Source organism: Zalophus californianus, chromosome 14 (assembly GCF_009762305.2).
Source record: "Zalophus californianus isolate mZalCal1 chromosome 14, mZalCal1.pri.v2, whole genome shotgun sequence".
NCBI classification, from domain to species: Eukaryota; Metazoa; Chordata; class Mammalia; order Carnivora; family Otariidae; genus Zalophus; species Zalophus californianus.
The window spans coordinates 19,896,869-19,910,632 of record NC_045608.1 but is presented as its reverse complement, the minus strand read 5'-3'; the positions used below and the strand labels follow the sequence as shown (position 1 = coordinate 19,910,632).

Here is a 13,764-nt window from a genome sequence, read left to right as displayed (position 1 = left end):
TTAACCAACTGAGCCACCCAGATGCCCCTCTTTTTTTTAAATTTTATTTATTTATTTATTTGAGAGAGAGAGAGAGATCATGAACGGAGGGGCAGAGGAAGACGGAGAAGCAGACCCCCCACTGAGTGGGGAGCCCACCTGCAAGGCTTGATCCCAGGACCCCAAGATCACAACCTGAGCCAAAGGCAGGCGCTTAACGGACTGAACCACCCAGGTGCTCCCTGAGTATCCAATTTCTACCAGGCACCGTGCTAAGCTATTGATGGAAAATTCCCTATTTTTGTCTCATACCAACTAGATGAAAAAGGTACAGTTGTTTTTCCCTCCCATTCTGTTTCCATAAAGTACAAACAACTTGCCAAGGTTTATATGGCTCATAAGTGACAAAGCTGGGATCCAGACCCAGGCTTCTGGGATCCTAACTTCTGAGCTCTTGGCCACTGCCATATGCCCAGTGAGCACCTGCTGACTGCTCAATGCGCCACGTTCTGAGTTACATGTTGGTGACAAAGACACGAGGTGTTCTTAGTCTGGGGGAGGACAACCATGTGTTAGCATGCATGCTAATAATAAGTACTTCCCACACACTAATTTAGAATGATTACATTTCAGCATTCATTCATTCCACAGCTCTGCATTTATCGAGCTTCTGTTTTCTGGGAAATGTACTGCTCATTGAGAGGAAATGCAACACATCCCCTACCTTGGAGGACCTCATTGTCTAGAAGTGGGGAGAAAGGCTTTCAAACTCTTGCATCTGTGGGGAAGTGATTGATAGTGATTGTAATCTGTTTGAGGATACATCCCCTGGCTGGACACCTGCTCTGCTCTGGCAGGAGACGAGGTCCTGGGCTTGTAATACCTCAAGGTGGGTACACAGTGAGACTGCGTCCTTCCGATTTTTCTGTGACATCAGTTGTAGGACATGATACATGTTGAATGAGTATAGGATGATATCATAAATATTATCTAATATTATATATGTTACTGTAAGTATTGAATGTCTACTGGGTACCAACCACTATTCTATGCATTTTATAGGGTCAGCTCATGAATTCTCACTGCATCTTGTGATGTGGGTCCACTGATCATTGTCCTTTCACAGCTGAAGAAACGGAGGCCCAGAAAGTTCAGTAACTTGCCTAAGCTTACACATTCAGATTAACAAGAGTGGTCTGAAGCTTTCTTTAGAAACAATGAAGTGTTGCTTTTAACCCCAGTTGAAGTAAATGCATGCAAATGAGCCCCAGCACATCATTTTTTATTTATGCCATAAATTAGGCAAATTTCCCGTCCTGAAGCCCTGGAAAACTAGGACTGATTCCACATATTTTTCATTAATTTCCAAGGTGGTTGGCCCCAAATTAGCTTTACAAGTCCGTAAACCTGCCTTGGAGGGGGCATGGAGATAGAGGTCTGATCAAAGGTTTGTAGGGAATGAGGAATCAGAGGATTCTTTGTCCATTTGTCTCCTTTTGCTCATAGCTTTACAGTTTAGTGGTCCACTTCCACATCCAGGGCTGTCACATACAGTTGCATAGGTTGTGCACTGCTTAACTTCAGGGGCGGGGGACCATTCACCTACACTGCTGGAGATGGTCGGGGAGGTGACATAAGCATTGCAATCTCACAATCCACCCTATGGGGGAGGCACAGGAAGCATTACATTCTCTTTTTGCTGATGGAAACTGAGGCTGAGTTGATCAGACCCCTTCCTCCAGCATAATACAACACAGAAACGCCAGGGTTGGGATCCACGTCCAGGCCTGTCTCATTCCTATGCCAGTGCTTAGTCCACAACTCTCAGAAAGTGTACTCTGAGTACATTCTTTTAAACACCTCTTCCCTCTGTTTCCATAATATTAAAGCTTTGAAGAAATCACAACATTGTATAATAGCCACATTACTAAAACCATGCAGAGAAACCACATGTTTGAAAAAGCACATTCTGTTCTCCCACTAACCTCTGCCTTTGCTCCTAAGTGCATTGTTCTCATTCCAGGTGAACCTTCCCATGAGGAGGGGGAGGGCTCCTGGGGCCCTGTCTTGAAGCTTCTCTTCTTTTTCTACCCCAGCCTGATGGGCAGAGAATGGACCCCTTGAAAAATCCAGTTACACCAGTTTATGAGGACCCCCTCTCATAAACACTACTTCAAATGATCTTTCCCTAAGCTCACCCAAATGATGGGAACACTGTGCATTTTCTGCAAACGCTTTTTTAAAAAAGATTATTTATTTATTTATTTTTATTTAGAGAGCGTGGGGGGAGGGGCAGAGGGAGGAGAGAGAAAGTCTCAAGCCGACTCGCCACTGAGTGTGGAGTCTGACGAGGGGCTCGGTCCCATGACCCTGAGATCATGACCTGAGCCGAAATCAAGAGTTAGAAGCTCAACCGCCTGAGCTACCCAGGCGCCCATCTGCAAATGCTTTTGTGCCCTTCGCTTCCCAAACTGTGGTCATTTGTGGCCAAAGAATGTGTTTCTTTCTTTCTTTCCTTCCTTCCTTCCTTCCTTCCTTCCTTCCTTCCTTCCTTCCTTCCTTCCTTCCTTCCTTCCTCCCTCCCTCCCTCCCTCCCTCCCTTCCTTTCTTTCATCCATTCAACAAACAGCTGAGAATAAAGAGGTAATAAGAGACAACCCCTGACCCCAAGGACCTCACTGTCCAGTGAGGAAGGGAGATGAGTCAGCAGATACATCTGTGATCTTTCCCAGTTCTTAGATATATTTATCAGTGAGGCCACAGCTTGATGACTATGGATGAAAAGAGTTCCAGAGCCACATCGTGGCAATTGGAAGGGTTGAGAAAGCAACTGTGGAGGACAACAGAGCCAGAGTGTGAAATGTTACTGGTGGTGATTGCTCTACCCCAAGTACGGATGTGACTAGCTCTGTGTTATGCCTCACGGCATGTTTACCACACCCGCCACAGATGATTGGATTAAACATGAGCAGCCAACCTCTTGCCCCAGCAGGACAAGCCATATTCCTCAGGGATATGAACAGGGAAACATGAAGGAGCTGAGTGTTAGGGGCTACGTCTGGACTGCCATGACCTAGAGCAGTACTGTCCAATAGAACTTTCTACCAAGATGATAATGTTCTCTCTCCAAATGGCAGCCACTAGCCACACATGGCTACTGAGCACATGAAATGTGCTAGTGGGACTGAGGAATTCTAACTCCAATTTAATTTCATTTTAATGAATTCACATTTAAAACTAAATAGCCACATGTGGCTAATGCCTACCATATTGGATGATGCACATGTAGAGTTTGAGCCAAAGAAGCCATGACAGGCCATGCATAAGTAGAGGTTATGAGAGAGATCGCTGGTGAGTGAGCAGAAGGAGACAGGCAAGAGAGAGAGAGAGAGAAAGAGCCAGAAGCAACTGATTCAGGGAGAAGCAGATGCCATGGAAGAGAGAAATGGAGGAAAGGAGCCCATCCCTGGAGCATCCTTGGCCCAATATTTGGGGTAACTTCTTAATCTTGATCTATCATAAATGACGCTTTGCTCTGTAAAGCCAAAGAAAAACTGGTTCCTCTCTTGGAAGCCAGCATTGATCTGAGAATCTGAGAATCAGCTAAGATTCAACAAATCATTGCCATCATCGTCATCACTCCCCCCACCCCAATCATCTGAGTTAAGTGACTTGTCTAAGATCACACCATTAGGTTGGAACCAATATCTGTCACTCCAGAGTCTGGGCTCTTTATTGCACTTTACTGCCTTGCTGGGCTCTTAGTCCTGAGTCAGTGCTCCATTTCAGCATCCCAACCCACTCATTTATGATGCAAAACCTTGGCACATGCCTACCCCCAAACTGGGAGTGGGTGAAACCAAACAAGGAAACCATCACCCACTGGCTCATACCCACCCCTCTGCCCTATAGGACTTGTCCGAAGCTCCAGACTCCACATATTAGACTGTATCCACCCACCTTGCTCTAACTTCCAGCCCTTGAGTCATCCTTGCTATCCAGCTACTTGCCCAAGGCTGGCCCTGACCACATCATCCATGCCTCAAGCAACCCTTCCCCAGCTCTCTACACCCCACACCACCACTGGGTTTCTCAATGAGCCACTCTGTATGGTGAGAGCAGGGAAGCACAGGGTGGGGGGACCTGGCCTGGGACCTGCACCTCCCTGGGCCTCCATGCTTTATTCTTGCTTGCTTGACTCGAGCCATCTGCTTAGATGGCACCATTCCCAGGTGTGAGCTGGTCCGCGAGTGCCTCAAAGATTCAAGTGCCAAGTCAGCACGGGAGGGAGCAATGGCTTGATTTCAGCTTCTGCTAACGCTCCTTTTATGCAGTCACTCTGCCATGGCCTCACAATGTAAATATCCAATTTGGGTAATGGATGCCATTGGTTTCATGGAGACGGATGTCTTAAGGCTCTCCACGGGTCTCCAAACGTACACTAGAGGAGAGCAGGGATTCCACTGTTTTTAAAAGAGGGTAAAGTCCCTTTAGAAAATAAGTCAGAAAACAGGAGTCAGAGGTTCGAGTCCTGGCTCTGCCACTCACTTGCAGTGACACCTTGGGTGAGCACGTCCTTTCTTGTCTTTGGGTCTCTTTTCTCAGTAAAATGAAATTATCAGAGAATGGCCTAAGGCAGGTTTGAGAGCCTGAAGAACTGCTAAGATCCAATAAATACGACAGACCCCGGGAAGGGTACCTTGTTAACTTTTTCTGGAGAGCATGTCAATACTAAGCCCCCCTTTTATCACATCCTCTCTGGGAAAATGAGCAGAGCACAGACCATTGCCTCCATGTGAGGCCCACTGACGGCTCGGGGCAACCAAGCTCTCGTCAGCATCTCACAGAAAGCAACTCTAAGCATGGGTTTTTATTCCCTTTTCTAGTTTCTGCAGCTGCCAGGGGCCCAAGAGAAGGCAGATTCTATAACACCCAGTGTCGTGCCCAGAAAGTTTCTATTTTGAAATGAGCTAAGCCACAGGGTAAATAATTGCAGCCAATATGCCCTTTGGAAAGAGACACGGCTCCGGCTGGGACCCATTGAATGTCCGGCCTCATGGCTGTGTGTTTGCACAAAGGTTGTTGCTGTTCTTCACAAAGTGTCTCTCTCTCCTTCCTCCTCTAATTCCTCTTTCTCATCTTCCTTTCTGTAGAATTCGTCAGTGATTTCACATCTATTAGCTCACTGATTTTCTTCCTAGCAATTCCTTGAGGTAGGGTGCTCTTGTCATTTCCAGTTTTCAGGTGAGGAGCCAAGTCTCCGACAGGTTGCCCAAGACCACACAGATGTAGGAGAAAGAGTCAGGAATCGAATTTAGATCTTCAGACTGATGCTACCTCCCCACAACTAGTATTAAGGTGAAAGGTAATTTAGCATGGTTTTACAAACGGGTTGAGCCTTACACTGGGTGAGATACAGGCTGAGAGACATATGGATGAGGAAGCTTCGGTTGAGGGTTTTGAGGGAGACGTGTGAAGTAGTAACTCATGCACTGTGAGTTCAAGAGTTAACTCTAATAGAGGGATAAAATGTGACGGGAGGGGTGCCCAGAGTATGATCAATAACTGGCACAGAGAAGAGAGACGCAAGGGAAGTTCTCACAGAAAAAGACAATTAGGGACTGGGTTTTGAAGGATGAATAGAAGTTCACCAGCTGAATACTGGTAGCAATAATGGTAACTTTTTATTGAGTGCTTGCTATGGGCTACAAGTATCTACCCACTTTGACTATTGGTAACAATCTTGCAAGGGAGACAGGACCCTGATCTTACATATCAGGCCCACAGTATTCAGAGCAATGAAGTTCATAGCTCAAGGTCATGCTGCTCAAATCAGCCAGCTGGGCATTTCATCTTCAGTTATACAGACTCCTAGGATGACAGGCCAGTTTGAAGGAACTGCATGATAAGAAGGATGCTTCACCCAGGAGTCAGCAGAGGGCGTATGGAGGGTTGAGAGGAACTCTTTCTCCTTTTGGTGAGTTGACTTGAGACACCTGGCATTTGCCACTGGGTGAGGAAAGACCTCCCCTCCCAGAGTCCAGTCCGCCCTTATTTCTGGGCTTGTGTCTGCTCTCCATTTGGCCATGGCTATGTGACACCTCATACCCTAGCATCTAGAACAAACCTGGGCTTTGGAATCAAAGAGTCCTGGGTTTGAATCCTGACCACATCACACGTTGCTTGTAACACCTTAGCAAGTGTCAATACCTTTCCAAGACTCGGTTTCCTTATTTGTAATATCTACTTAGTGACATCACCTGATAGGGTTGGTTGAGGATCATAGGAGTGAATATATAGGGTAAGCACATGGACAGTCCTCTGGCACAGACTGGACCCACGCTAAATGGCAAATAGCAGTGCTATATTTTGCCATTCTTTCATAAAAAGCCCAGGAAGAAATGCATGCGAGTGCTTGGGGTCTTGAGCCTTCCATGCCAGCACCCACCTTCCTAAAGCTTGACTTTCTGGTATGCATAAAGCATAAAGTCTCTTAACTCCCATGTCTCATCCCAGCCCTGTGAGGACAGCTTTGCGTATGTGGTCGTGGTTACCGTGATCCATTTTACAGATGGGAAAACTGAGGCTCATAGCTAGGAGGTGATTGAGTTTAGGTTCCTGAACATAGGAGCTTACAGAAACCAATTTCCTACACTTTAAGGTTTCCATTAATGGTTGGGTGGCCTGGGAACAGGAGAAATTACAAACAGCCAGAATTTCAAAGTCAGCCAACAAACCAGCCATAACTCTGCTCACTCTCTTTAGTGTACTCTTCTTGGCTGGGAAGAATAATCCCTATGCTCTCTTTTTCTCTTTCTTCTTCTCTCGTTCTTTTAGAGATATTAGGGGCTTCGGAAAATCCTAGCTGATTTGGGTCTCTGCCTTGCCAGATTTTGGAGTTTGGTAAGCCAGGTTTCAGACCCGTCCAGCCTGACCACACACCAACGATGATGGCATCTTGTACACACATTTCATTGGGAAATAATATGGGACCCACCTTGGAAGGCTCTGGGCCCAGCACTCAAGCGCCCACGCTCAGTGTCAGATTATCTGGATTCGAATCTTACCTCTGCCACTTCCTAGCTGATGACCTTGAGCTTCCTGAACTAACAGTGTCTCTTAAGCCTTGGTTTCCTCATCTATAAAATGGAGAAAAATTGTGGAGATTAAATAAAATAACCTATGCAAGTGCATGACGTATATTCAGTAATCATTAGATATGACAATGATGAACGAACCGCCCACATATACACTGTAACCTGTTCAACTTCATGACTCACTTCGATTCAACCAGTTTTACTTGAGTGCTTACTATATGTCAGGAACAGTGGTGGGCAGAGGGTACACATCCAACACACCTCTGACAAGTGTTTATTGGTTCCCGTCACGTATCAGCAAAATCTGCCCACGAGCTTGGGCGATGAAGAATGTAAGAGACAACCGTGAGGTGTGGCATTAAAAAAATTGATACCAGGTTGCAACCACTTCACAGCTTTGTGACTCTCGACACACTGCTTGACCTTTCTGTGCCTCCACTTTCCCAGTCTATAAAATGGGGATAATTATTGCATCTATTGGGGTCGTTGTGAGCACTCTCCGAACGAATCTGTACAAAGCACTTATCACAGGGCTTGGAACAAAATCGACACTCAGTGAATGCTGTTTGCATTGCTGAGACACGGTCCCAGCTGTGCTGTAGTAAATTACATCAGGCAGGTCCAGGAGAATCATCCCGTTCTCTTGGGGACACCCTCACCCCGACCCCTTCACCAACACCAAGAGGTTGCTGCGAAAGAACTACAGTAACCAGAGGATTATGCAAATATGCTAATCCAGTGAAGCGGCATTTACCCAGCACTGTGGCTGTTATTGGTACTCCCTAAACGGGACTGGCTGTCTTCAGAGAGGATTCCTTTGGTGTCATCACAACCTCTAGTGGACAACAGGGAACACGACACCTCACGAGCCTTTGTTCCAGCCTTCCTCTGCCCACGAAGTCCAGGGGAGAGCAGGGAGGAAGGGCAGGTCTGACGATTTCTTTCACGTGTCAGGCTGGGTGCCCACCAGCCTGCCCCTCCCACTCACTCCTGTTTTTCTCTCTCTCTCTAATTCCACCGGTGTGTGATGTGCTCCAAAAGTGAAGCCTGCTTCAGAATCTTCACTACCCCACTGTGGAAATCGCCCCCCTGGCGGCTGGTCCCTGTCACATCCCTGCAGGGCCAGCTCAAATGCTACCTACTCAGGGAAGCCTTCCCTGACTACCTCTGGTGAGAATGAACCACACCCCATGGTGAGACCCCATAGCGCTCTGATAGTCCCCTCCTGAAGCACAGACCACGGCATGGATGCTAGTGGTTTACTTCTGATCTCTCTTGCTAGGCTGTTTTTGCTAGGGCAGGGACCTCACCATATGACTGTGTCTCCTGCACCCTACGTGGGGCTTACTGCATGCATAGAAAGTGCTCAGTAAATGTTAAATGAATGAATGAGTTAATGTCTTCTCCAGAAGATTCTTTCCTTAATATCTCCTTTCCAACCATTACACTGCCATCCTACAACTCTGGTACCATGGACTCTGCTTCCTGATGGTAATACTGAGGCGCAAAGATTTGCAGTATGAGACTTTGGGAAGGAAGGGCACCTGCACCAGGTGAAGAACAATTCTCACCTGCCACAGGCAGCAGCATATAGGTACCTGAGGTTACTCACTATCCCACCTCCACCTCTCCTACTTTGACCTAAATTATCCAGTTATCTATGCCAACATCGGCTTCACACCAACTTCGGGAAGTCACTCTCTTGGCGCCTACTAATAAGGGCAACTTGCATTTGGGAACGCAGGGAAGTAAACGGAGGACCATTACTTGAGCATCTACTATGTGCCACCTGCTTTACAAGGAAGTGTTATGTAATCGTTGCCACCATCCTTCCAGACTGAGACCATCAATCCCGCACCCCTGCCCCCGTCCTGCAGATGGTAAAATGGATGCTCAGAGAAAAGAGTTCTGCTGGAGGTCACGCATTCATAACCATGGAGCCTGACCTGGACCCAGGTTTTCAAAGCCACAATATTTCTTTTCCAGAATGCTATAAATCTAATACCAGCGCCCAGCTCAAATTCCCCAGAACAACAGCCTTGCCACAGCCTCTTCGGTGTTTTGCAATTTGGCTGAATGAAGGAAACCACAGACTGGGAGGAAAAAGGACAGCTGGACTCTGCATTCTGAAGCTGCCTTTCTTGGAGCATTCTCCTGCCTTATCACCTTTCCTTCCCCTTTTTCACTGCATGGCAAGTGTCATCAATAATTTCCCTCTGAGAAAAAGGAATCAATTGTAGGAAGCAGAAAGGGGCGCGGGTAGAGGTGGAGGCGAGGCCATCTTTAGAACTCCACTCTGCTGACCTTTGACATTGCACTCACCTGCTGGTTGGTCGCAAAGGGCAGAATTGGCTCCTTCTGCCCTCTGTCACCAAAAACAGCTTTGAGCGCCCCTAGTGGAGGTCTGCAGCATGCCAGTGGACCGAGCGGGAGGACCAGTAAATTGAGCCCTTTTGAATAGCTTTTTGAATAGCAGAAATTTGTGAGCAAAACCACAAAACCAGCCACTCTGCTCAGGAAGGATCCTTTTGCCTTGGAAGAGGGAGGAATATAACATTATTTTCCTAATGTCTAACTAAGCCTTGTGAACACAAGAAGAATCCCTCAAGCTTAGATTATAGGTGGCCCCTGGCAGGAGCAGCCAAAACTCCATGGAAAAGAATGGCAATCCATAATGAAAATAGTTGTTAAATGAATTTAACAACAACGCACATTAGAGACTAGAGGAGGCAGCAAATTTGAGTCTTATTGAGCAATATTAAATTTCCTTTATTAATTCAAGAGAAAAAGAAAAGAAATGACACTCAGACTCTGCAGTCTTAGCACGTAGCTACAATTATTCCCCATGTGCATATCTTAGACAATAAGAAGCCTCTTCAAAACCAAGTTATACTTTATACTTATTCATGCCTTACAGCAAAATGGCCCAGAGAATCTCGTGACCTGCATAAGAATGTAGCAACAAGTCCCTTTCAAGTATTTACAAATCCCCTCACTGCACAGGCAAACAGGAATAGCTTGCAACACTGTATTAGATGTAAAGCTCTCCTTCTGACATTAGTGGAAATTGGGCTCCAGGTTAAAAATAGAGTTCATGGTGAAAGGTCAATTGTTTCCAAATGCACCATCAGAATTGGCAGTGCTCACTGGCTATCCTCATTCCTTCCTTACCACTCAGAGTCTTGGAGTCAGAAGCACTGGGTTATTAATGAGCCTCCTGAAGTAGTACATCAGTTGACTTGAATTTGGCGGTGACCTGAAGTTAATTAAAAATATATGCTGGCTAGTTGTAGTGTCGAACAGTTGGAAAAGTAATATGAAATGTCTTAAAAATTAACACACACATATTTTGTGTTTGAAGCCAGTGAAGAAAGCAGGATATGAAATCCTTGTCTCGGATGACAATTCAATTCAATACGTGCCATTAAGACATTTTTCCTGGAGGGTAGTGTATTGGAGAGTGTGGTCCTCAAAGGAAGAATCACTTTAGAAAAGCCAGCAAGACACTGAGTAGCTTTTGGGTTCTTTCTGTGTATTAGTCACAACACAGATTCAAAGGGGGATGAGGGAGGGAGATGTGGACTATGTTCAAGGCCACCAAGCCATTGTTGGAAAGACAGCTAATTAAGAAAGGGCATGCTGTGGTGGAAATGATTTATTTAAACCAATTCTCTTCTCCCATCTTTCCCAGAGAAACTGTCCAGACCTGGTGTAAATTGTGATTATTATTGCTTCATAAAAGGGGGGGGTTCTTTAATGATATGCTTTGTTAAACAAAAGGTGATGAATTATTTCCTTTGCTTTGCACTCCGGGGCTCCACATTTAAAGAGAAGGGGGTGGGGGATAAAATGCCTGATTTATGCTGAGGAGGGCACTCCAGGCCGTGGGGAAGAGTTGGAGGGAAGGGGGCTCAGAGCTAGGGCCCACGGAGCTGGGAGCTGAGAGCTGTCCGCGGCCTTTGGTGCTGAAAGCAGGTGTGCGCCCCAGGGGTCCAGAACTCCTTAGGGAGAAAGGGCACACCCTGTGCCCCAACTCCGGGTCAAGATGGTACAAACAGAGATCGAGGCTCCAGATGGGGAGGGTGTGCGCCCTCCGACTGTCTTCAGCCTGGGCAGACCCTGCAACTGCCTGCTTATTTCCCCCCTCACGAGGAGCGCGTTTCTGGGACCCGGAGACCTTTCAGAAGGCTAGGTCGGGTGGTCTACCAATGCTCTCCTCCACTTTGGGGTCTCCTAGTGAACTGATTAAACCCTCACAGCTTTTGGGGTTAGCTCTGGGTGAGTGAAGCGCCCAACCTCCAACACACAACTTTTCCTAGGGGACCTCAGCGGGGTGGAGAAGAGGGTGTGGCTCCGGGTCTCGGAAGGAGGAGCAACCATCCTCGGCTAAACTTGGACCCCCTTTCCCAACCGGCAAGCACGTGGTGGATGAAACTAGCACCCCCACCTCCCCAGTTCATAATAGTGTTGAGACACTAGGCTGTCTGGGGTGGGTGAGGAGGGAGAGTGTCCGCTCAGGTTCCCGACTGTGACCTGACATCTCTCCTTCCCCCGCCAAGTTCTGAGAGCCTTAAGGCCCCTCCACCGGCCTCCAAACGAAAGCCACACCCAAGTTAGGCATCCAGACACTTGGGATCGGTCCAGAGACCCGGTCCCTCAAGGCAACCTGAACCAAAAGGAGGCAAGGGGTCCTAGAGTGGGAGGGCGCGGCGCTATGACGCCCCCAGAACCCCAGTTCGAGTCTAGTCCTCAGTTGCAGGGTGGGTCAGCTGCCCCCTTTCTCGTCCTCTCCCCGAAAGGGTGAGAATTATCTGGCACCCAGCCCCGGGTGCGGTTGCAGAGAGCTCCGGGCATCGGGGGTTTGGAGGAGACCCCACTCCAAGGATATTCTCTGGGGCTGCAAAGGGGAGTCAGCCCCACAGCCGAGCAGACCGAAAGGGAACCTGCAGCCGAAGCAGGGAAGCGCCGGAGTCCTTCAGACGCATCCCCGCCTCCACACTCACATCAGCCCGGGCCGAGGGGACGCGGTTCCCAGCCCCGAATTTGGGCGGCCGCCCCCGCTCCCCAACCCAGCAGGCGGTGCTCGAGTCGTCTGGGTCGGCCCAGACCCCCTGCCGCCCCGCACTCGCCGCAACTTTGCCCCCTCCCCCGCCCCGTCCCTCCCGGCGCTTACCTCCCGCCAGAGCTGCCGCGGGGCTCCCCAGGAGCAGGGCGAGGAGCAGCGAGGTCCCGCCGAGTACCGCGGCGGGCGGCCGGGCCGCGGGCATCGCGGCTGCGGGGGGCGCGGGGCCGTGGGCTGCGGGCCGGCGGACGGCGCGGGAGCCGGGAAGCCGGGAGGTTGCGAGCGCGCAGGGCAGGCGCGGCGAAGGAGGGGGCCGCGGGCCGGGGCAGCCGCCGGAGCCCCCCGGGCGGACGCACGCTCAGCCCCGCGATCGCTCTGGCCGAGCTGCGCCGGGCGCGGGCGGGCGAGTGAGGAGGAGCTGGCGAGCGAGCGAGCGAGCGAGCGGGGAGTGAGCGGGAGGAGGGAGGGGGCTGGGGCCGAGTCTGTGCCGAGCGAGTGCGACGAGGGAGGGAGGGAGGGGGCGGGCGGGCTGCAGGGAGAGGGGCCGCCGTCCCCCAGGGCCAGCCTCCTCCTTTAGCCACCGGCCCGTCTGTCCCGCAAAGTTTAACGCCAATTCCCCTGGCGTCTTGTGGGCCGAGCGTTTCCTCCCGGCGGATGCTCACGGCAGCCCTGTGCTGACCAGAGACCAGAGAGCGTCCTGACCATTTTCCAGACGGGGAGATGGAGGCCTCAAAACCTAGCACAGCCTGCAGCCTGCGAGAAGCCTAGAGCTTTCCATCGCTCGCTCAGCCTCCCAGAGAGACCCCAGTCCCAGTTCTCTCAGCTGTATGGCAGCCCTCCCAGACCCCCTTGGGCCCCAACCAGCCCTCTGCCCTGCCAGCCTCCCGTGTTTCCAAAGTGACTCCTGTAACCTAGAAAGTCTCCAACTCTGGGGATCTGATGAGAGCTGTCAATCTCCCTAGAACAATACAAATGGCCACGAAATTGTGCATCCAATACTGGAGCGGGGGGCTCCTAGCCCTGTGAAGCCCAACCAGGGACTATAAATTACAATTTATGTTCTAATCCGAGTTCCATCTTTCACATCCCCTTTGTCAACAGGGCGCCAGAGCTAGCCAAGGCTTCCTCTGAGCTCAGCCCCTTAGCTCTGCTCTATTTGCTCCCTTCCCCCACCTGAGCTGGAGTTCAAGGCCCACCCACCCTCCACGCTGTGCTCTTGCCCAGCCCTGATTTTCAGCATCTTGTCTTTTCTCCACAAATGGAGGTGGTGGGGGACAGTAGATGGGGGAGACAGGCAGATGCTTGGGGACAGGCATTTGCCAAGGGCTACATGGGGGACAGGCTTATAGGCACTCCCAGAGACTCAGACGGACTGTGTGGGCTAACTTTGCAGACCTGCCAGTTTCCCAGGCCTGTCACCCCAATTTAGAAGCCCTCCCTCGCCCTCCCCCTACTCCACCTTGCCACACTATCTCCACATTGCAGCCTGAGCAGGCAGAGGGAGCAGATGGAGAGAAGGTTGCAGGCAGCAGCGGGAGGAATATGTCTTTAGCTGAGTGGTGGAGCTGGGAGTCCCTATAAAGAATAGGTGGGGGAGGTGAGCGCAGTGTGGGAGAGGACTGGAGG

At 49.7% G+C, this 13,764-nt stretch overlaps 1 protein-coding gene across 6 annotated transcripts in view; it reads right to left on the bottom strand.

The window, feature by feature from the left end:
• The window catches only part of SEZ6L (seizure related 6 homolog like), a 185,588-nt gene extending 173,232 nt beyond the window's left edge, over positions 1 to 12,356 (bottom strand). For all 6 annotated transcript variants that reach the window (XM_027577509.2, XM_027577510.2, XM_027577511.2 and 3 more), the window contains exon 1: positions 12,250 to 12,356. In XM_027577509.2, coding sequence (XP_027433310.1) covers positions 12,250 to 12,343 — 94 coding nt within the window. In that variant the 5' untranslated portion in view covers positions 12,344 to 12,356. The remainder of the gene's footprint in view (positions 1 to 12,249) is intronic.
• Between the last annotated feature and the right edge of the window lie 1,408 nt (positions 12,357 to 13,764).